Genomic DNA, 23,986 nt, shown 5'->3' on the forward strand with positions numbered 1-23,986 from the left:
ATAATATGTAGCAGAAACTAATATACAAACGAATATAGGCACACATTTTTTGCACATGTATGTTTATGCAAGACATTTAGCAATGTATTTGTTTTAGCGGAAACTTTCCCGCCAAACAAAGATACGCTAAATGAATATATACACAGCAAAATGCAATAGTTTTCGGTACCTTAAGGCCAGAGGAAGCTCATGATGGACAAGGATATGGGTCGAACTTTAATGATAACCTTTGCACCAACGATTCCTTTCAAAATCTGTCATTATTTCTTGAAACTGCGAGTAAATCTTATTTTAGTTACAAAAGCAAGTAGAATCAAGATGGAATCACAGTTTTGTCCTTATTGCCGAAGCTCAACATTTGGCTTTGCATTTAATAATAGAATAAGCATCTTGCCATCTTAATTTTTAAACTTTACAATATCTAAGAGTTACCATTTAACAGGCTTTGAACCGAAGAAACAAAATAATTTGGATTCAACACCAACACATCTAGCTATACCCCGGCCCCGTAATAATGAAAAGAAAAATGTTTTGTAATTAATTCTCAATTTCTATGGTTAAAAAAAAAACAACTAAACTTTTAACTCATTCTTTAATAGATTTGATATATGCTAAATACACAGTTTGTTGTTTAGTTTTCCTCACATTTTACATATTAAGAAGGATTCAACCCAATGTTTATTAAACAGAGGTTTTCTAGCAAGTTTCCTTCTACATTTATTTATGTAAATATCACGTTTGCACAGTGAAAAAGTAGAAAAAATATCAAGTTCGCCATATAAATATCTACAATTTTTGTCATCAACATTTTATGGAAATTGAGTATATATACTGGTATATATAAACACATCTAATGATTTATTTACTTGTTTATTCATCAGTTATCTTGGTATTGTTCAATGTGCTTCACATCTCAAACAGAATCTTTTTTATATTGGATTTTCAGGTCTTTGCAGTCCGACATTGATTTTGGTGAAGTATAATAAAATAATTCAATATTTATATCAGACACTGTATAATAGTTAAGTGAATAGAAAATGATATCTAAAATAAATAAAATAGCAATGAGGATGAATAATAAATGAAATTCAATGCTTGGTTCTGGGTCCCTAGTATGATACAACTGGTTGTGAAACTTACATAAGATCAATAGAGACGAAATCAACAAGTCAGCTGATGATGAGAAGGACTGGGTTTTTTTTAACAAAACAGATTTTGTTGTCAATAGAAAATAAATCACATGATGTGACAGGTGGAGCAGGCAAACAAATCAGATTCAGTGAACATCAAAGGGACAAAAAAAATCAACAATTCAAGCTCAAGGAAACATGTACACAAAAATAGAGTCACACTGTGAAACAATTCTAATCTTAGATGAGTTCTGCAACATCTGCTCCTCAATTTATTACGCGATCTTAAAAAACGGATAGAGAGAAAAAACGAATCTGCATAGCAGCATTGATGGGATAAATAAAGAAAACTAGATCATAGAATACCAAACATGTACTTTAACTTTGTGTAACGGTAAAAAACTATCTACGAAGTTAACAAACTGGCAGCTGGCAAATGTCCCTGTAGCGACAACACACACACAGATTGGGGATGGAAGGATATTAGTATCACAGTATACAACTTGTTGACACAGCTTGTACAAGCACTCTCAAGCGGCATCATCCAAGTTCTGGGACGCAAATTGAAGAGCATCTCTTATCTTGGAGCGGCTGAAATCATACAATGAGATAAAAAAAATTCTTAATTATTTTCCATAAGGAGACATCTGATAAGTAAATACAATAACCGTTTCTTTTAAACATGCACAGAAGTTGTATGGAAGGATTTTTAAAAAGGCACCTTTTTTAAAGATTTTTTTATAAATAAATAAATCAAATTCGATAGAAAACTTGTCAAAAATACATGCATGTAAGCATTCATATATTTAAAAATCCCAATCAATGGATGCCAATAGTTTTCCGTCATCATAGAATTCAAAGTACTAATTCATGGAACATTCAATTCATTTAAGTGACTTGGTATGTAAAGCAATGTCAATCATGTTTGTTACATCTCTATTGTGTATATTGCATGTATCTTATCGATAAAGACCTGTCGGTGTAAATTTTTGACAAATAAAGGCAGTTAGTCAAATACTGTGGTTTCATCAACATCCGTTAAATTCCACCTTTTTGTGGATTTCATTGTTGAGTTGAGCCTCATAATTAAATGTTAATTAAATAGTAATTTCTAATACATGTAGCACATTGTATTTTAATATCACTGTCCAAATTAATACTGTATAAAGGAAACTGTTCAACCCTGTTTAATTTTTGCCCCATTCGCCCTCTTGGTCTGCAGTTGAATTTAAGACTAGCCTCATTGCTATGACTCAAACTATCTTTCTTTATTCACAACTTTGTTTTGGCCAATTCAAGACCGGGCAAAACCATTTGCAAGTGAAAAGATTCGAAAATAGCACTGGGCAAAAATAGCCGTGTATACAGTAGGTATCCTTGAAACTGTGATTGTGAAATCCATGAAGAATATATATGAAGCACAGAAAACATTTTGAAACATTGAATGCATAGTACAAGTGTTCATGCGACAACATTTTCTTTTAGCATCTGTATATATTCATGTAAGTCAAACAGTTACAGACTTGACCATAATTTCAAATGATGATGTCAGAAAAAGCAACTATCTAATTCTAGAGGAAGTTGTACATGATTTTTACATGGAGGCTGAAGTTTTATAATAACATTATCATGAAATGGCATTAAACTGGCTATATATGGCAACATGATGTTTTTCAGGGAACTCAACCTACTTAAATAAGTCAAGGACATCATTTATTTAGATATTTTATGATTACCCTGACAATTGGTTTGAACAGATGATTTGTCGTATATTATGAAGCCATTTTTTTGTGTAATTTGATATTGGTATAAGTACGATACAACATGCACTTTCCTTTCATGCATGTAAGTGGTTATACATGTCTATTTATGTGTACAAAAAATTTAGAAAATTTAAATGCCAACAATGCCATGTATATGAATAATAAAACTATTCATGGCAATTAACTGGGAATATGGGCTATATTTATCAATAAATTCTAAAACAAAACATGGCAGAACTCATTACTTGCTACAGTTTGAAAGTTTGCATTTGGAGTTGTCCATCATGATTAATTAATGACTGTTGCAAATACAGATGGCATTGTACTATAAATGAAATGACAGATGGTGTATTTTTATACCAATGTCAACTTTTCTTTGCTATATAAAATGGCTACCGTATATAAACATCAAGTAAAGGACCATACTGTTAGTAAGTTTGTGATCACTCACCTGCTACTTTTACTTGAAGGTCGTTGTGAGGTCAAGGACGGTGCTGGAACAGGATTTCTAGTTGAGAGAGGTGAACTGTTGACATCAAGGCCACATGATGACCTCAAGGACTCAAATCTAAAACAAGATGTGGAAACTACATAGTAGTTAATAGTTAATACACTGTAATATTAAAACCATACTCCTCATAACACGAGAGACATGTATGCAATGCATAACCATGGTAACAAAAACAGATGCTACAGAAAAGCCAAATTAATACCATTTACATGTAGGCTTGACCAATAGATTTGTTGTTCACCTGTACCAGTATTTAATTAATTGCAATAAAATCTATTGTTTCTGTTCCAGTAATATGCTTTGGTTGACAGTTTGTGCCAATGCGGCATGTGTCGTAAGAACACTGGCATTGAATTGTGCCGAAGGACACGGCTGTGGCCCTTTGGCACATCCCTTTGGATCTAAAGCCGTTTCACTGCTGACAGGAAGATAATGGATGATAAGTGAATACAGAGTACTGTAAATAGATCAAATGACAATAGCCTTAGTGTTTGAATTTATTTAATTTCCTTTAAATGATGAAATAATTGATCCCCGTCCTGCCTTTGATTGGTGCGTTTAGCTGTCCAGATGTTGTGATATTGATTTCACATTATACCATGATGAGCCCTGGCCTTTTTTCTTGTTATTAAGTGGGCAGGTATTAGAGAACCTCTGTGTATCAGATGGTGACAGAAAAGTCACTTCCTAACGGTAAACATGTCTTTTAAAGAGAGAGAGAGAGAGAGAGAGAGAGAGAGAGAGAGAGAGAGAGAGAGAGAGAGAGATGGAGAGAGAGAGAGAGAGAGAGAGAGAGAGTGGTTTCATGTACAAATATCCATGCAACTGGGGTATATTCATGGACCCCTATTGTTGCAGAATCAAATTTCTAGCTAAATGTACACTATCTGCACTTGAGGTAAACCATGGGAGATCTGGTGATGCCAGGCAACACAAGTATGGGCCACTAGAGACGGTAGCCAACTTGATCAGGATGAGAGTGGTTCTAACACAACCACTCCAGATTCAGCATTTAAACAAACCATGGCAACTTGACAAGCAGATGTTGCAGGATAGATCCTTCTCGTTAAAACAATCAAAACATGGGATATTTTATGACTATCAATAAAATTTAACTGGATACAAAAACTTCTAACATTAATAAACTGATTGGACATTTCTAAGCCAGCAACTGCTATCTGTTACCATATTTACCCTAATCATTGCCCTAACCACTTCAATCACTCTGTGTATTGTAAGAGGAAATAGTGAAAAAAGGAAAGAAAAATTCCGCAAGCTATTCAGGGAATAAGGAGCTGCCAAAAAAGGGATTCATGATATGCAAATGTAGATTATTAACCAAGAGATATAAAATACAAGCTTTATAATTGAATTTATTGACTAAACTGTTGAAACACGAAAAATCTATTCCACAGAACGCCTTGATGATCCAGCCCTGACACCCTCCCTTCTATTGGAACAGTTTATTCTTGTTTCAAAAATAACACCAAATAACCCCTCTTCTGTACGACATTTATCGATGGGAAATACTTCAGTTCTTTCCAGACTGTCTGAATAAAAAGAAGAAAAGCCTTATGCATGCGGCACACTGATTACAGAGTTCCTTCAGGGAAAGACTGAGAGTGATCAACTGAGCATATGATTTCCTTCACTCTAACCAATACTTTCTTACTGGAATGATTAAATTACATGGACCAGCAAATAATACAAAAGACTTTCCAAAGATGTATATGCGGCCAACCTCTTAAATGTGGCCATGTTCAGACGTTTTCCTCTGGTAAAACATACTTAATGACGATATATCATGTCACACTCGCTGATACAAAAAGTACATTGGGTCTGGGTCTCTCTTTCCTCTTTCTCTTAATTTCCTTATAATCTGGCTAAGATGTTGGGTGCTGACACCATTAACCTGTATGAATTGATGACTTAAATCTGTTCATCTACACAGAAAACCATAAGTGAATCAAGCAAGAAAATCTCATCTTCTACCAGTACTTGACAAGCAAATTCACTCAGTGATTCATACTCCAATCGTTCATCGATGCTTTTCTTCCAATGTGCTTATATTCACGTGAACGTGATTTTCTTTTTGCCTATAGAATTGTCTGTACTTTCTACGACAGGAAATTGAGACAAAGGTGGCTTACAGCTATTAAGTTTAATTCTTTAAACAATTTTTTTTAATTGTCAGTGCATGACATATGTACGGTATATACGCTGCAAGCATCTATCAACTTTTTTGGTTGAGATGTATAGCTAAACCTTATACTGGGAATTCTTTCATTCACAAAGTCTGCCATCTTGACAGAAATTTCTTAAAAATCAATTATGTGCTTTTGATAACAGGATAGTCAAACCTGTTGAGAATTCTTGTTTTAAATTCAGCTGATGAAATGCAAATGCTTGAAATAAGAAATAAAATCCTGACGCAATCTCCTAAATAATGGCAGCTCAGCGCCCAAAACTGGTCATTTTTTTCCATCAGTATTTTCCGAAAAGAACAAAGTACCATACATAAATTCATGCAAATTATTCCACTGGGTAATTTGAAATCAGACAACGTTTAAGCCCTTTATAATGAAACACTGCATCATACTACCGGTAAATGGGAAAAATACATCGAAATAACTGCACAGGGCGAAGAGGCTAGGTCAATAAAGGAATAGGCCGTATTAATCAAAATAAGCGTTAAAAGGGCAATCATGGTATCTGTTGTCTATTGAACTGTGTATAAAACCAAATAAATGTACAGTTTTTCTCACTGTCATTCTAGATACATAGAAGTTTATTGAGACCTGTTGTAAGGAAAAAGTGCTTAAAATCAATCATACAGATCTCAGTGCGTGGATGTACAGAAGTTTAAATATCTTATAAAATCACTATCATTTTGTGTTTTTGCTTTATACTCATACCTTGTAGCATTAAGTTCATATTAACTTTATCTTCACTTTTTAATGACTTAGACCTAAGTACATCACGTTCGTTTGTAATCAATATCCAGTTTATCAATCAAAATCTGATGGGATATATGTCTATTGATCCTAATTATATTCCATTATTCAATTTGCACTTAGAAGCAGTAGATTTCTTTAATCTACAAGCAGCAAAATTCAGACATATTGAATCCATCTTCAAAGGCGATCTATCCTAAACACATAAAGTAAAGCCGGGCTATTTAATGCAGTGCATGGAAGCTGCATGATAGATTATATTCTTCAATGAACTACAACACAAATTGAACTCCTCTTAATCTGTTAATTTGTGATTTCTTATATCACTGATTCTCCCCTAACTTTTGATCCAAAGCTTGACAATAAAATATGTTGTCCTAAAAGCAGATTACTAAATGTGAGATGCAAGTGATAAAAAGATGCACTTGAGTTAACTACTTCCTGTTTTGATCTTTGACATCTATAAATGACCTTTAACTTTACCTGATCTCAAACTTGCTTATCACTTTGATTCACTTCCTGTAAACTTTGATATGTAATTAATGGGTGTGTCTGTCATTTGCACATTTTTATTCTTATTACTCCTTTTATTGTAATACTGTCAAACTTCGTTATCTCGAATTAGATGGGACTGTTTAACAAGAGGCCCATGGGCCACAAATCGCTCACCTGAACAATAGTCCTTGTATCATTTTTTTTCGAAAGGGTTTATTATGAAGTGAACTCTGAATAAATATTGTAAAACTCATATATTTCAAGATTTTGCCATATATTAAACAATACACAAAAAGAAGAAACAATTTTATCTTTGGCATGTTTATATTCATAGTTATTTTACACATCAAATGAGATTGGATTTTAAGCTCTAAAATACACATTTCCAGTAAAAAAAAATTCCCATTTCACTGAAAAAATTGAAAAATATTCGTTAAATAATTAAAAGATGATATTGGCATCTCTTTTGTATTTCAATCATTAAAAGCTTTTTTATCGATTTTATCAAATAAAAATATTGCAGGTGTGATGAGGACATTAGGCATGTTAGATTTTGCATTCTCATCGATCATCTGTCTTATAGACTAAACTCAAAAAACATGAAAAGTCTATATATAGTTGATAAAGTCTATCAATGATTCCTACTTTTTTTCCATAACCATTTTTTATATTTTGTTCCTTTATCTTTCCTTACTGTGTGTTTGTGAATCAAAACTTCGTAAAAACTAAGATCCACACCTTTTTGAAGTTGTTTGAATTTATGATCTTTGATCCCGATCACTTGGATCCCGATATGTGAGTAATTGATGTCGGGATCGAAATTCCAAAAAAACAAAAAACTAGTCGATAAACATAAACATGCATTTCCAGATAATTTAACTATGATAAACTTATCATGGAAATTTCTTTTTTCTTTTTTTTTTTAATACTTCTTTTAATAAAAAATGATTTAAACAATTTAGAATCTGCACTATCTTAGAATGATTGCATAGTAATCTCACAACTGTAGCATTGTAATTCTTAAAAAGAACAGTTTAAAAACATTTTCCCATTATATAAGTCTATGTTATAAACTTTGAACATATTTTGGAGCCGTACGTAGTATTAGTCCGGGGATCACGGTTTTCACAATTTAGAATCTACACTATCTAAGGGTACTTGTATAGTAATCTCACTAATTTTAGCACTGTAGTCCTTGAGAATACATTTTTAAAAACATTTTCCCCCATATATTTGTATGTTAAATTTGTCTTTTTTAATCAACTTTGAACACCTCTTGGGACCCCAGTATTGACCCGGGGACCGCGATTTTTACAATTTAGAATCTTCACTATATATACAAGTTTTGGTGTAAATATTGGCATATCTGGTGCAGTGGTTCTTAAGAAGAAGAAGATTTTTTAAGACACCCACCCAATTTTCGCAATTTCGCAATTATCTCCCTTTTAAAAAGGGTTGTGCCCTTTATTTTAACAATTTAGAATCCCCTTTCCATAAGGATGCTTTGTACCAAGTTTGGTTAAATTTGGCTCAGTGGTTCTAGAGAAGTCAAAAATGTGAAAAGTTTACAGACGGACGGACAGACGGATGGACGGACGGACAGACGGACGACGGACAACCGGTGATCAGAAAAGCTCACTTGAACCTTCGGTTCAGGTGAGCTAAAAACTAGAGATATCCAAGTATTCTGTGAAAGTATATCACTTTGACATATCCATTGTATTATAGATATCAGTGTTCAAGGTATCGAAGTTCAACTGTAATAATTATGCAGTCAATGTCATCTGATGTTTGCTTCCAAATTGTGCATTTCATAAACACCAACAGATTACCTGGCCTAGCTTAATGATACATTAAAGTTACTCACTCAAATCAACAATTGGAGCTATTTTGAAACCTGAGATATCAGAAGCTGTCCAGTTAAAGAAGTGCTCCATCAGATAACTTGCATGACAGAGTGACTGTTTATGTATGATGTGAATTTAGACTTCAAGATTATTGTACAGTTGAACTTCGGTATCTCAAATACAATGGATATGTCAAAGCAATTTGTAAGTCCCAACCACTATACTTGAAGAAGTTAACTCTTGATATCTTTAATACTTGGACATCTCAAAGTTTTTAACCAGTCTCATCATGTTCAAGATAACAAGGTTTGACTGTATGTGTTAATAACATTTGAGACCCTTAATCTTCTTTGAAATCAGTGGGTTATTGAAGGTTTCTGTATTTGATACTCCACAATATCTACCTTATCATTTACATAAAAAAATGTCCCAGGCTGCTGACTTACACTTGGTATTTCAGGAATTAGTTTTTGTGCTAGCCTTGTTTTACTGTATACCCATTCAGTAGACTCTTGATAATCTGGAAACCTTTGTACCGAACCAAATTATCTTGAATATTGAAGTGCTTCTCAATAAAAGAATAACTAATTCTAACCTTTTTTCAAGTAATTTTAGAAATCATACTGCACTATAATTGTCAGGAAGATTTTTCAGAAAAGGCTCAGGTAATAAATTACTGCCATTCCACTGTATTGACAAGTTACCACAAACCAATTTATTTCAAGATTCTATTTTAAATTACCAAAATGTTTTTATATCACTGTCCCATATGGCCTGCATGCCAGTCACTCAATGACAACTACTATCTCCTGGGAAACATTTTTTGTGCAATAACACACATCTTCTAAAAATGTTTTAAATCATATTTAGTGTGTGAGAAGTTGTCAATAGTTTATCAATAACAGCTTCTCAGAACTGACAGTAAACCAAATTTTATTCACAACGACTTTATTTTGCAATTTACCCGAGATGAACTGGTTTGCAGTGACTTAACTTTTGCGACCAAGCCTTATCCACACCTGCTTTTTTTTTTAAAGGCAAATACTGGTCCTTGGCAAGAAATATTTGTGACATTGAGGCTCTCGCAAGCCTCACATAAATTTCTCGCGTAAAAGTTGGTTTACAGTCGTGACAATTGAGTCACTACAGAGTGAGTTTGTTAGTACAAGTATTTTCTTATGTGTGTCGCATTTCGTTTAGTACCTGGACTGTCAAGATTTTTAATTTTACTGTTCCTAGCCGATTTGACAAGCCTTGAACCTTTGACTTGTATGTGGGTTTTGGTAAACCCAGGCCATAAACCTAAGGCCTGAAGTTTTAGAGCCAGTATCTGGCCATATCATTTGCCAATTTTTGTATATCAGATGAATTGATTCATACTTTACAAAATTCTTGTCTTGCACCCTCAGTCCATTTAACGGATTCACGTACAACTTAGCTAAAATAACAAAGGAATGTAAGCATAACCAGAGACAGTCTATGCATTACCTGTCAAGGATATTCTTCTCAAAAGACGCCATCTCGTTATCCATGGCCTTCATCTGGGTTTCTACTTGTCTGACACTGATAACTATCAACATAAAAAAAATTGAAAAAATAGCATTAGATCTACATCAAGTACATGTACAATTTTTTGTTTGAAATACCATCAGGTACAGTTTGAGGTTCGCAAAGATAGAAAATTCTCATATTTCCTAGAATAAATCAAACATTGTTGTGACATGATTCCTTTGTTCTGGCAGTCAAGGAATTAACCCCTTGCAGTCTGATATTACTGAGTATAGGGTCAGTCTGATATTACTGAGTATAGGGTCAGTCTGATATTACTGAGTATAGGGTTGGTCTGATATTACTGAGTATAGGGTCGGTCTGATATTACTGAGTATAGGGTCAGTCTGATATTACTGAGTATAGGGTCGGTCTGATATTACTGAGTATAGGGTTGGTCTGATATTACTGAGTATAGGGTTGGTCTGATATTACTGAGTATAGGGTCAGTCTGATATTACTGAGTATAGGGTCAGTCTGATATTACTGAGTATAGGGTCGGTCTGATATTACTGAGTATAGGGTCGGTCTGATATTACTGAGTATAGGGTCGGTCTGATATTACTGAGTATAGGGTCGGTCTGATATTACTGAGTATAGGGTCGGTCTGATATTACTGAGTATAGGGTCAGTCTGATATTACTGAGTATAGGGTCGGTCTGATATTACTGAGTATAGGGTCAGTCTGATATTACTGAGTATAGGGTCGGTCTGATATTACTGAGTATAGGGTCAGTCTGATATTACTGAGTATAGGGTCAGTCTGATATTACTGAGTATAGGGTCAGTCTGATATCACATTAATATCAGATTATTGCATGTATGGTTTGGATTTTTCGAAGAGGATTAAATTTTATATATGGCTGATTATAGGTTCCAAAGATGGCTTTTGTGTCAAATTATCGCTTCAAAATAAATTAACAACAAATACTTTGCATTTGCTATAGTGTGAATCTGCGAATTCCCTTCTGGTGCAATAGAACTGTCATTATCCTATAGAAATGAGTTATGATTGATTTTTTTTCCCTGGCCAAATGTGACAATATTCATTTTTGTAATTGATTGTCTTAAAATTTCTTAGGCCCCAGGGATTGCAGCAGGTTTTCTTTTTATTGCTTTGAAATGAGGCAGAAAATGTAAAATCCATTTCACAATTATACTTTTGATTGATAATACTTGATATTCATATTTTATCACAGCGGAAACAATTTTTGAAATAGATGAGGACATTGCCAGATTTGTATGATTAAAGGAACAAAGAAACTGTCGGCAGCTAGCTATCATTAATTATATGAAGGGGTAAATTCTTAGGAAATAATAAGTGACAAAAGTTTATGGTTTCTTAGACATTGCAGAGCCATGATTGAAGATTTTACAACCAAAGTTTTTCCACCAGAGAACTGCCTTATATAACATCTTAATTCATTGGTTTTAAAAGATAATACACATTTATTAAATTGGAATTTGCACAAATTCTACTGTTTACAGCAGCTATATAAAATATATAATCTGCAAAATGAGATCAGTTTTAATACTTGATGCGTGTATCTTCAAGTACAGTCAAGCTAACTGATCTGAATTTGGAATTAGACCCCTACTACAATCAAAATTGACAATACAATTATTAAGCTATTCATTAACAAGTGAAAAGCCTGTCAATGTGACAGCAAACCGGGTTTTCTTTTATGTGAACTGTATCCATAATCCATGTCAACACGTATCCAGTGAAATGGAGTACCCTATATGCAACATTTTGCCGAAAAATGACTAAGTTCAAAAGCTAGTATTTTCTTGATAAATTATCGGAAATCAAAATCCTAGAAATATGCACACCTCTAAAATAAGTACAATTGATCTGCAAAAGAACAACTTCCTATCTTGAAAACTGTAGGAGGAGTTTTCCGTACAATGAGGGTACCCTATATGCAATATTTTGCCAAAAAATGACTAAGTTCAAAAGCTGGTATTTTTTTCATTAATTATCGGAAATCAAAATCCTAGCAATATGCACACCTTTGATATATGTACAATTGATCTGCAAAAGAACAACTTCCTATCTTGAAAACTGTAGGAGGAGTTATCTGTACAATGAGGGTACCCTATATGCAATATTTTGCCAAAAAATGACTAAGTTCAAAAGCTGGTATTTTTTTGATAAATTATTGGAAATCAAAATCCTAGCAATATGCACACCTTTGATATATGTACAATTGATCTGCAAAAGAACAACTTCCTATCTTGAAAACTGTAGGAGGAGTTTTCCGTACAATGAGGGTACCCTATATGCAATATTTTGCCAAAAAATGACTAAGTTCAAAAGCTGGTATTTTTTTCATTAATTATCGGAAATCAAAATCCTAGCAATATGCACACCTTTGATATATGTACAATTGATCTGCAAAAGAACAACTTCCTATCTTGAAAACTGTAGGAGGAGTTATCTGTACAATGAGGGTACCCTATATGCAATATTTTGCCAAAAAATGACTAAGTTCAAAAGCTGGTATTTTTTTGATAAATTATTGGAAATCAAAATCCTAGCAATATGCACACCTTTGATATATGTACAATTGATCTGCAAAAGAACAACTTCCTATCTTGAAAACTGTAGGAGTAGTTATCCGTACAATGAGGGTACCCTTTTGGCAGCCGCCCACCCGCCCGCCCGCCATTTTCACCATTTTAATAACCGGATATTTCCGTTGGAAAACCCGGTTAAAAAGGGAATGAATGATGAAATTGTATCTTTGATAAATTTAAAAGAAAGTTGGTTGTAGACATCAGGAGATAAACTATGAAATCAGAAATTCATTTAAAAATGGATATCTTTTCAAATAATGCTATATATACCCGGTACTAATATTTATGAATAACATTCACCATTTTAAGAATTCATTTTTCAACATACAAGGACAATTCCTCAAATTTTTGAGTGATGTCCTGGCCTGGATATAAATTGTATAGAACATTGAAATGCTACCCTCATGCTTCTCTTATGCTTGACTCAGTAATCCATAAAAAGAAATTGTCTCCATGGTTGCCATAAAATGATGGCATGTTTTGCCGTAGAATATGGAAATTCCAATTATTTGCAGCACTGGTATCTTCTAAATCCATTCTTAAGAAGATTTTTTTCACTTTCAATACACACTTTACATGGACCACTATCGGACTAGATTGCAATTGAAATCCCATCATTCAAATCTACTGTGGATTCCATATGTTACGCAAGTTCCAAATTCTACGACTCTAATGTTAAATGTCAAATTGCGAGGGCATAAAATCATGAGAACTGAACTTTTATTAAAAAATAATGAACTTCACAATTTACTGATTAAATAATAGCAAGATTTTAAATTCTGCCAAGGGTCCTTCTCAAAATTTAAGCAGATAATTCCTAGCGTTTTAACTAGGAATAGATTTAATACTATAAAGTATCAGGGAGTGAAACTTACTGGTAGAGGCAGACATGGGTCTCATCAGTGGAGCCCCGCGCTGGGTGTGTCTCTTTATGTGGGCCTACAAAGTAAAACAGTCAAATAAGAGCTCAAAGAGGAAGCATTTCAGAGATATGGCCTCTAATAAGACTCGAATTAATTCTTACATATATATACAGTAAGCTTCTCATGCATTCATGTCATTTTCTCTGTCCACCCTAGGGCAATTTCTTGTCATTGATTGGAAATTTTCAGTCTGATAACTAATTTGAAATGAGGGGTTGAATTACACAGAGTTAAAATGATCTTTTCCGACAGTTGGATTTGATGAGAGAACATACATGAATACCATTACCCATTCGACAGACTTCATCATTTGTTTCTCACACGTGATCTTGAAATTTTCAAAGCTGTCTACTGACAAGATTTATAACTACAGGAATACGTACTGTTAACCCACTTTTAGTTGCGACAACTTTATTTCGCGATTTACTGGAGATAAACTGGTTCCCAAAAACTATTTTCACCACCACGCTTTATCCACACGTTTTGATATAACACCCATACCGCAAAGACTAGTTTTGCGGCGAGAAATATTCGCAACGAAGAACCTCTTGAAAATCTCACGAATATTTCTCACTTGAGGAAAAAAGTTGGTGTACATGCAGTATTAGAACCATCTCCATGTATCAATTTAGTTATTATAATTTATAAGTAAATTACAATTTTTCATTATCTTCTGTGTTTTCAAATAAATGTATATTACAATAACAAAACTTTGAAGTATTCAACACTTGTTTTTACACATTCAATCCCATATCTGAACATATATTATAATTACAAGGAAAATTCTATTACCATATGCCTATTTATGAGATTTTGCCTAGATCTGATGTTCAAGTTTGTCTATAGTATATTTAAAATTATTTCATAACATATAAGATTAAATCAAAACCAATTTTGATAAAGAGGAGGAATAAAATAAATACTTGTTTATCAAAACCAGTGTGTTTACAGGGTTAAACGGAGCATGTGGTGTTTTGGTATGTAGAAAACATGGACCTTACATGGTAAAAAAGACTTGCCAATTGCTTGAGTAATGAATAAGTCCATGGCTGTGCAATCTGTGACATAGACACCTGATTATGACAGGAACCTTAATCAAACAAGAGGCCCACAGGCCTTGACAGTCACCTGAGCACAATATCCCTTGATATAACATGCCAGAGTCTCATGTTTGCTTTTTAAGCTTGATTTTGAAGTCTAAACCCTAATCTGAGATGCCTCTTATTGTTACCTTGCTTTTATTATCATTTATTTGGTGTGTGAAAAACATCAATTCATGAAAATGTGTGTGTGTGTGTTTGTGTGTGTAGGGGGGGGGGGGGGGTTTACAGGAGTTACAGTAATCACAGATTATCCATTCCTTAGCTCCAGGGGCTAAAAATTGTAAACTTTTTGGTAATGAAAGACCTGCAGGCCTTTTATAATAGTTTTACAATTTCATTTACCATATAATGCATACAAAATGCATAAAGCTTTTTTTTCTCATGAAAGTATACAATGTATAGGTTATTAAAGTAGATTTCCTAAAACAGAACACATATTTAATTCAATTTTGCTGAGTAACAATTAATTTGCCATGTTGTTATAAAGAATGAGTTGTTAAAATTGCTATGGATGACAAACAACAATTAACTTAACATGTTCAATATATGGACATATTTTTCAACTCTACCCTAGGGCCTGAACCCCTGACCCTTGGGCCATGAATTTCTTAATCTGGTAGAGGGTTTCATGGACATCATAACCATGCGTTAAGTTCCCCCCCCCCCCCCCCCCCCCCCCCCCCCACATATGTAGGAGTAGAGAAAAAGATTTTTGAAAATTGGACTATTTTTTTTGCATAGTTGTCCCCGCCTATGGCGCCCTGGGGTGGTAGAGCCACGAATTTCATAATTTAGATTCCTCTTAACATAGAAATGCGTCACACCAAAAATGGTAACAATTGGTCTTATAGTTTAAAGGAAGAAGTTAAAAATGTAAAATTGCACGACGAACACGCAAGACAATGGGCAAAGACCAATTGCAGTAGGTAACCTGAGGTGACTCAGATGACCTAAAAATTGATTGATCATTCAATCAATCAATCAATCAAAAGATCAATCTTATTCATTTTTTAAAACTCAGATAGCTCTAGGAAATAACATAGATACATTGTATATCTGATGAGGGAGAGAAAAAATTTGCACATTGATGGGGAGTTGGTGCTTTCAAGTAAGTTACTAAACATGTAATGTCCTGAGTAGTCATCAGCTTCTGTCTCGAGCTTGAATCCATATTTTCACAGTTATCGTCAAAATATTTTCAGCAGAAAATATGGTGATTGTATTATTAGTATGATTTACAACCTAGCCTGAATGTGAGTTATTACAACTTGACATTTAGTTTGATTAAAAAACATCTAAGTGAAATAAACAAGGGATCCAGGATAAATAAAAATTGTAGTTTTCCTTTTGATTCTGTGCATTCGTTATTATGATTATCCATCGTCAACAAACAAATAAAAAAACAATAGTAAAATAAATCTATCTCCAATAAGATGAAATACTTTCTAATGTATTTCTGTCACTGAAGCTCCATATAAAATTGGATAAAAAAGATCTCTCTTCATTGCACCAAAACGAGAAAAAAAAATCAAATGCCAATAAATGTATCTAGCATTATCGTGCCATCTTTAACAAATCTAAAGGGTTTAAAATAGTATCAAAAGCTAATCAATGATTTAATGAGATAACGAGCGCTGATCAATCAGCCATGGAGAGCTGATGCAGTGTTTAAATGATGGTAATCACAAATGGAGATAGCTGTATGATTGATTTCTACCCAGACTATTCGCAGACAGTTGACTTTCTAATGCATATTACCAATCTGAAATTGATTCAGTTGTCTCATCCTTTTAGCAATTAGGTTTTTTTCTCTCTGCTGATAAAACTCTAAGTGCTGTAGTTATAAGGGAATTGCATGAAAATAGCGTTTTGATATATTTAGCATTTAGAGAGCTGAAATTGTTTAGTTTTTTTCCAAATAAAGATAAGGAGAGAAGAATGTGAAGCAATAAAGAACATTATCTTTAGTTTATAGACTTGTACATAAAATACAAAGCAGCTAGCAAAGGAATGAAACAGATCACATGATATCGTAACAGTTGCATTGGTTGCATCAAATATGATACAAAGGAAATGTGTTATATGTTCACACATGATACATGGGGACCTAATGCATTACAAAAAAATACACAGGATCTCACATGATATGCAATAGTAACATCAGTTAAATTTCCTCTTCCAAGCTGTTCTGAGGTTGACTGTGCAACATTCCTAGCTTGATCATCACAAATCATGGGAGATTCTTGTTACAATATGTTTTAGCCTGCGATATGATTTATATGTGATTGTAAAAAAATAAGAAAATTTTTGTTAATTGCCTTTGAAATCCATAACACTTATGTTATTTCTTCAGCATTGTTGATGAAACACTTTAAAAACATTGCTAAAATTACATGTGTGTATTAAAATTCCCCACATTCAGACTGTTGTTTTTCAGTATCATCCGTTGTCAAGTAATATGACCTGTTGCTACATAATTTCACTCTAGAGTGAGTGGTTTTGCAATTAAGAAAATTCTCATCAGCTAGGTCAGATTCAGTTTATTTCTATGAAAAGTATGATAAATGATATTATTGTAATAATTTTTAATGTATAACTGTGAAACACCACAGGGCATAAGGTCAAGACCCCTTGATATTTTATATGTACTGGTATACACGTCCCTGTATTAGTTGGTTCCCATGCATGATACACTATAGCTGATGGAGTGAATGGGTCACACAACAAAAGATATCATATTTACAAATCATATGTGAATCCTTTGCAATAAGGATTAAACAGTCTGTGAGACAAAGAATTCATTGTCCTCATAATTTGGTATCAGCCATTATACCCAATCTAATATCCAGATAATGATGCTTCATTTACGACAGGAGAAAACAGTCTACAGGGCATACAGAGAGTCTTTGAATGAAAATAGAGACGTGATTATCAATGGAAATAAAATGCTGATGGTTTCTTTGAACTATCCCTTGATCTGTATACACAGCAGTATATCTATCCATTAACCACTGTCCTTTTACCATTGCTAAAAAGTTATTGAAAGAATATTAATTAATCAAAATTACTTATTTAAATAAACCTTCATTTTAGAGATTTTGTTTGGTTATCATTTCCCCAAAAATTTGTGTGAATAAATTTGTGTGCTATTTTCTCTAACTGTAACTTTAATTGAAATTTCTTTAAGTCTTCATGTTATGTATACTATGTAACTATTCTAGAAAGTCAATGAAAATTAACTCATGCAGTAAATCACGAATACACAGGTGACGATATGATACGCATATCGTGGGCCCTCACAATCACCATAATCGATATATCGCAGTATCGTTACAGCTCTAATGATACAACCAGCTTTATGGAGTCATATACAAAATATCTGGACTATGTAGTATAATACATGTAGATCCTGTATAAATAAAAATCCATTCCCCTGGATATTCTTATTTTCAATATCATTAGTCCCTTTTCTAACAGGATAATTTTATAGTCATGTCAAACATTGAGTATTGAAGTTCTCAAAAACATGACTAACCCCGTCCAAAATCTCCAGCTGAGGAATGACAGCTTGGACCTCGCCCATGTAATGGGAGTGCTCCGCCCCGGGGGCACAGAAAGGGTTCTCATACAGGAACAGCTCTGCGATATCCTCACACCTCTCCAGGACACACTACAACAATACCAGTATATTAGATGTTTGTATACCTATTGCACTCTCCATCAATGTTAATTCCACTCCAACAACAGCTGATTTCATAACTACTGCCCAAAAACTAATACATGTACAAATATAAAATGGAGGTCACAAATAGACAAACTGACATTGACTGTAAATTAAGTTGGTATTCATGTTTTATATGTTTAATGGAAATGCTTATTTTTACAATCAATTTATAAAGTTTGCAGGGGAATCACAATTTAATTCATTGAATGTTGCTCAAACTTCACTTTATCTTTGTTTGATATAAGGTTGAATTCTACTGAATGGACGTTTAGAGAATTTGTTTTAATGAATATGAAAATCCTACATACCACTTCATCCAGGGATTTTATGTTGTTACAACTGATGTTAAATATCTCAAGTCGAGGGAAAAAGTCGGGGATGAAGGAAAGATCAGATATTCTGTTTCCTGAGGCATACAGCTCTTGTAGACTTCTACAATAAAAAGATAGTGTGTTTAATGGCCATGACAAGTGATCAGGAAGTTAGCACACAATAAGATCATAAAATAGGAACAAAGCCTTCACATGTGACAGCGACAATGCTGTGGAGTAGTCAATAGTGCCAATCTTTGATGTTTACAGAACGGATTGTAAAACATCACACAATATACTGACTCATCCCGGGAAAATATGCAGGAGCAACTTACTTTGACTTTCCTAGAGGTTTCAGGCTAGCTATCTGATTGGATGAGATGTTCAAAGTCTGAAATAAAATCAAAATGGATTGACAAACTGTCGTTTGAAATGAATAAACATAAAATTTACTGCAATTTCAGGTGTTTTTCTAGAGTAGACAAAGGGGACTAACTCCCACACTGACTTGGAGGTTGGGAAGACTCTTGATTCCAGATAAATCAGTGATCCTGTTTTTAGAGACATCAATGTCTTGTAATTTTTTACACCGTGAGAGTTCAATTGTCTTTATTCTATTCCCTGCGGCATAGCACTCTTCCAAATTAGGCAAGTAGTTTAAAGCCTGAAAGTACATATTACAGAAAGTGTAATAACTTGTTAATTTCTTCCAATATTGAGATAATTTGAGCATAATCATGGCAGAAATCTAAGATTATATCTAAGGGGCATAACTCTGCCTTAAAAGCATTCCAATATAAGAAACAACAACGTGAAATTTATAATGCCAACATTAACTGGTCTTAGCTTTAAAGAAATCTCTGTACAAAATTTAGAATTGAGGGAACTCATCAATGGTTAATTTAAAAACAAATGAAAATAATTCTCTAAAAAAATAAAAAGTAAACTGCACCCACAGACAAACTATCCACCAAGTTGTAGCTGATATTGATGGACGTCAAGTGAACACAACAGGAGAGCTCGGCAGCATCGAGTCGGAGAATCTTGTTACAGTCGACCCGCAGGGTCCTCAGTTTGGTCAGGGCTGTTAGGCCTTTACCTAAAACAAATCCAAATAAACCTCCATTATTCTAAACAATTTTTACTTTTCAAAAGTGTGTGCTACAATTTCTATCAAAATAGGATTGCACATTGTATGATGCTTTGTACCAAATATTAAGTTTATAAATTTTTATACTGTAGATTTCCTAATTATATGCGAGAAATAAATATCTGCATGAAATCGCAAGAGTAGAACATCTTGCAAATTTTAAAAATCTCCCTTTTATTTTTCAGGCATATGTAAATTACATGAAACTAAGATAAAAATTCAACTTTTGCGATTTTATGTTCTCGCAATTTGATGGAAAACAATAGAATCGCAGAATTAAATTCTCGTGTAAAATAAGGAATCTACAGTAAGTAAATCATTAGGTTTATGCAGTATCAACATCAGAACCACAAAAGTTCCAACATGGTTCAGAAGTAAAAAACAAACCATAAAAATCAGGACAGGAATCAATTAATTATGGTACCTGTATTATAATAATATCAATGCAAAATATGAACCTACCTAATTGTTTTAGTTTATTGTATTGTAGTTGTAATGCTACTAACTCTTTCAAACTGCAAGAAAGTACAAACTATTACAAGTACACGTAAACAATTATGCATACATTGGCCTAATAAATTAATCAATCAGAAATCCAATAAAAAATAATTTCACTAAAAATATTACTTCAGACATTCCATATGTCACTTACTTTTTGAGATTTTCTATTGTGATAATTCTATTATCATATAGTTTCAGTTCCCGAATGTCCTTAAATTGAAAAAAGTACAATTATAATAAAAAACCTGACTGTTCAAAAGTAGCAGTTCTTTAATTAAAAGAAATAGAATATTTAGACTGTCTCTCGTATAAAGTCTCTATAAACTTACCCTGGATTGGTCCAGATTTTCTATTCGCTCTATGTAGTTACAGGATAAATCTAATACTCTTAAATTTGGAAACTGAGAGAAGAAAAGTAAGACTACATTAGTCCATAATCTGAATGGTGCACTCATATTATCAAGCAATAGTTGAATTCTTTTTGCAATAAAAATTTCGTATAGATCTACTGGAACCCTTTAAATTACATTGGGTTGGTACAAATAATCTTACTTGCTACTGTATTTTGTTATGCACATGGAAATGTTTATAAAGAAGCGATGTTGAAACATTATATCCTGAATCTAGATGAAAGTACTTTAAATTTTACATTTAAAAAATTCATGGTTTTCACTTGTGCTTGTTTTCATCCTCAGTTAATCAAACAAACTTGACGTTGACATACCAGTATCTTTTTTGACCATTTAAAGGGGCATGGTCACGATTTTGGTCAAATTTTATTTTCTGATTTTATTATTTATAATGCTTTAGAAGTGCATTTTTAATAATGAAATGAAATTTGAGAGTCAGTCTTAGAGTTATAAGCATATAAATAAACAGCTCCTAATGTTTAACATATTCATTATAGGTCTAAAACGAGGATTTTCACCTTAACAATCAAAATATAAACAAAAGCTTTGTTTACATAGCAAAGAATTGTAACCTCTGTAACTTATAACTCAACGAATGACAGTCAAGTTTTGGTTGCTTATTAAAAATGTCTTACATAAGCATTGTAAACATTAAAACATTAAAATAGTAAAAATAATTTTTGACCAAATTCATGACCCTGCCCCTTTAATAATCATGTTCACTGTAAAACAATGTATTTGACCTAAAATTCAGCCCTTGTGGAATACATTTCAAACACATAATTTATTTTCCATCTCCAGTGCTGACCAGAAAATCCCTACCTTCTCTAACTTGGGTACCACAGTTAATTCTGCAGCATGTAAGTTAATGTCATAAATTCTGCTAACATCTGTCTCCTGGTTTTGGTCCAACTAAAAATACAAAATAAGTTTCTAGATTCCATCTAGGTTTATCTTTCCTTTGACAATAATGATTGGTTTAAAAATAATCAAATCCTTTTACTGTATATATTTACATTTTCCAGTGTCGTTGCCTGTGATATCGATTTTGTAATATATAACCCATAATACAAATGACGCCAAATTGAGGCGCAAGCGGGGTTTGCTTATTCATATTTAAATATTTATTCGTACAACAGTTTAAAATTATATAAATATAAGTAATAAGGAATCATTCTTTGAATATTATGAGGTGATAATTTCGTCGTGGCGTGATCACATCTATCATATAGCCCTTCGGGCTTAATTGGATTTGTTCACGCACCGACCAAAATTATCACCTCATAATACTCAAAGAATGATTCCTTATTCCTTATATAATAACAAAAACAATTCTATCTTAAAATATCATAAACAAAATGAGGGGTTCATTAAATATTTCATTTCAACTATATTTGGCTCCCCTTACAATTTCTTGCTCCGTCACAGTTTTGGATGGTTTCTTTTCCCAGAATTCCTCCTCTCGTTCTGTCTCAATATCAGATCTACTTGCGGTACTTCTAGCACTAGACAAAGTGTCCTTGACCTTTGCAGATGACCCTAGTGACCTCACAGACCGAGAAGAACTTGGTGGACTAGGAACATATTTTTTAGACAATGGCCTTGAGGTCAAGTCACTAGTAGGAGGAGAGGTTTGTTTTACTTTCACTTTTCCTGATTTGGCACTTAGTTGGTCGTTTCGTGTCCTTCCGACTGACACAGTATTGTCATTTAAAGTAGCAGAGTTAGCTTCACTGTATTGCACCGGGCCACTAGACACATCTGCGAATTTTCTTTGTGGGGGTGGTGGAAGGACTTGTCTGCAGTAAAGATCAATGTTTTTATTTTTTAAACTTCAAAAATAATACATATATCTTAATTACTGTAGAAGCAGAAATATTCGATGAGGATTTAATTTCGTTATTTTCGTTGGCAGTATAAATTGACGAATTTAAATCCATGACGAATTTTTAACCCGAGTATCAATGAATACAAGAGATAACCATATGACGAAATTAAATGTCAATGAAATTGTGTTTGGTTTAAAAACAAAGAAGTTTTGACCCAATGAAAATATGTGCTTCTACAGTACATAGCCATGTTTATCTCAAATTCACATTCCTAATGTTATATACTTCTCCATAAAAGAATTTTCATAAGAGAAACCTCAAACCCCAGTCCCCTGAGAAAACTGTTTTTTGTTGTGTGTCATGTTGGGATACATAACATTTTAATTTCAAACAAAGTTAAAATCGTGATTTATTCAAAATTTTGGAAGTTAAGTTTGAAACAAATTACCACAAAATCAATGGCCGCTTGTTTGTTCCCTTTTCCCGATAATATTACTATATACTAGTACGTATCCCCTCCCCTTTTTTTGTTGCTCAAACTGCGTTAACGTGGTCAACCACATGATTCCCTTTATTTGCAACAGAAATTAAATCTTTCAAATGATCTGATATGATTCGTAGTCATACTTTATTGAATTGTACATCCAATACATATTAATCAATAAACCTATTATTAAGCACAACACTGACTTCACTATAACAGGTGGTTGATGAGGATGTATGACATTAATGACATACCTAGGATTTGGTCTTCTTGCTCTAGGCGGCGGATTGCCGACAGGTAAAACGCCGATTTGTCTTCCAAGTGTTGATGGGATAGACCCAGAGCTTCTTGCCTTCAATCTTCCTTCCATTTTCACCTTAATAACTATATGATTTTCATTGAATCATTTCGTTGTTTACCTTGGAGCTTGGGCGCCATGTTGGAATTTTTTAAATCGATATGAAGTTGTATATCGAGCCCGATTCAATTTCTGAGTCGAAATATTTTGCAGTGATAATTTCTCTTTTGATTGCCCATGCTATCAATTACACAGTAATATTTGTAAAATTTTTATTTTCAAATCAAGAACCAGAAATAATCAGCAAGAGCAAAAAAATGTTGGCCCCATGTTAACTTTTGATTCAGAACCTTAAAAGTTACAAAAATTAAGGCTATTAAATAATAATACTTACATGTACAATTACATGTATTCAGATTTTTATT

General features: G+C 33.3%; 1 protein-coding gene across 1 annotated transcript; it reads right to left on the reverse strand.

Moving 5' to 3' along the window:
- Positions 1–807: 807 nt before the first annotated feature.
- On the reverse strand, positions 808–23,731 carry LOC105328726 (protein phosphatase 1 regulatory subunit 7). Its single transcript, XM_034457265.2, has 15 exons — positions 23,518–23,731; positions 22,359–22,749; positions 21,773–21,862; positions 20,870–20,941; positions 20,692–20,750; positions 20,502–20,554; positions 19,846–19,988; positions 19,398–19,553; positions 19,225–19,280; positions 18,887–19,010; positions 18,390–18,524; positions 13,704–13,767; positions 10,189–10,270; positions 3,345–3,461; positions 808–1,721 (listed from the first exon to the last, which is right to left on the reverse strand). Exons 1-15 carry the CDS (start codon positions 23,631–23,633, stop codon positions 1,661–1,663), a joined length of 1,719 nt encoding a protein of 572 aa, XP_034313156.2. The 5' UTR covers positions 23,634–23,731; the 3' UTR covers positions 808–1,660.
- Positions 23,732–23,986: the final 255 nt, after the last annotated feature.

This window comes from Magallana gigas, chromosome 7, assembly GCF_963853765.1.
Source record: "Magallana gigas chromosome 7, xbMagGiga1.1, whole genome shotgun sequence".
Taxonomy (NCBI): Eukaryota; Metazoa; Mollusca; class Bivalvia; order Ostreida; family Ostreidae; genus Magallana; species Magallana gigas.

Coding starts and splice junctions, on each gene's coding strand:
- LOC105328726 (XM_034457265.2), bottom strand. CDS start 23,633: ATGGAAGGAAGATTGAAGGCAAGAAGCTCTGGGTCTATCCCATCAACA. Junction 19,554..19,845: donor ACTTGGTGGATAGTTTGTCT/GTGGGTGCAGTT, acceptor ATGTACTTTCAG/GCTTTAAACTACTTGCCTAA. Junction 1,722..3,344: donor CCTTCAAGTAAAAGTAGCAG/GTGAGTGATCAC, acceptor GTATGATTTCAG/CCGCTCCAAGATAAGAGATG.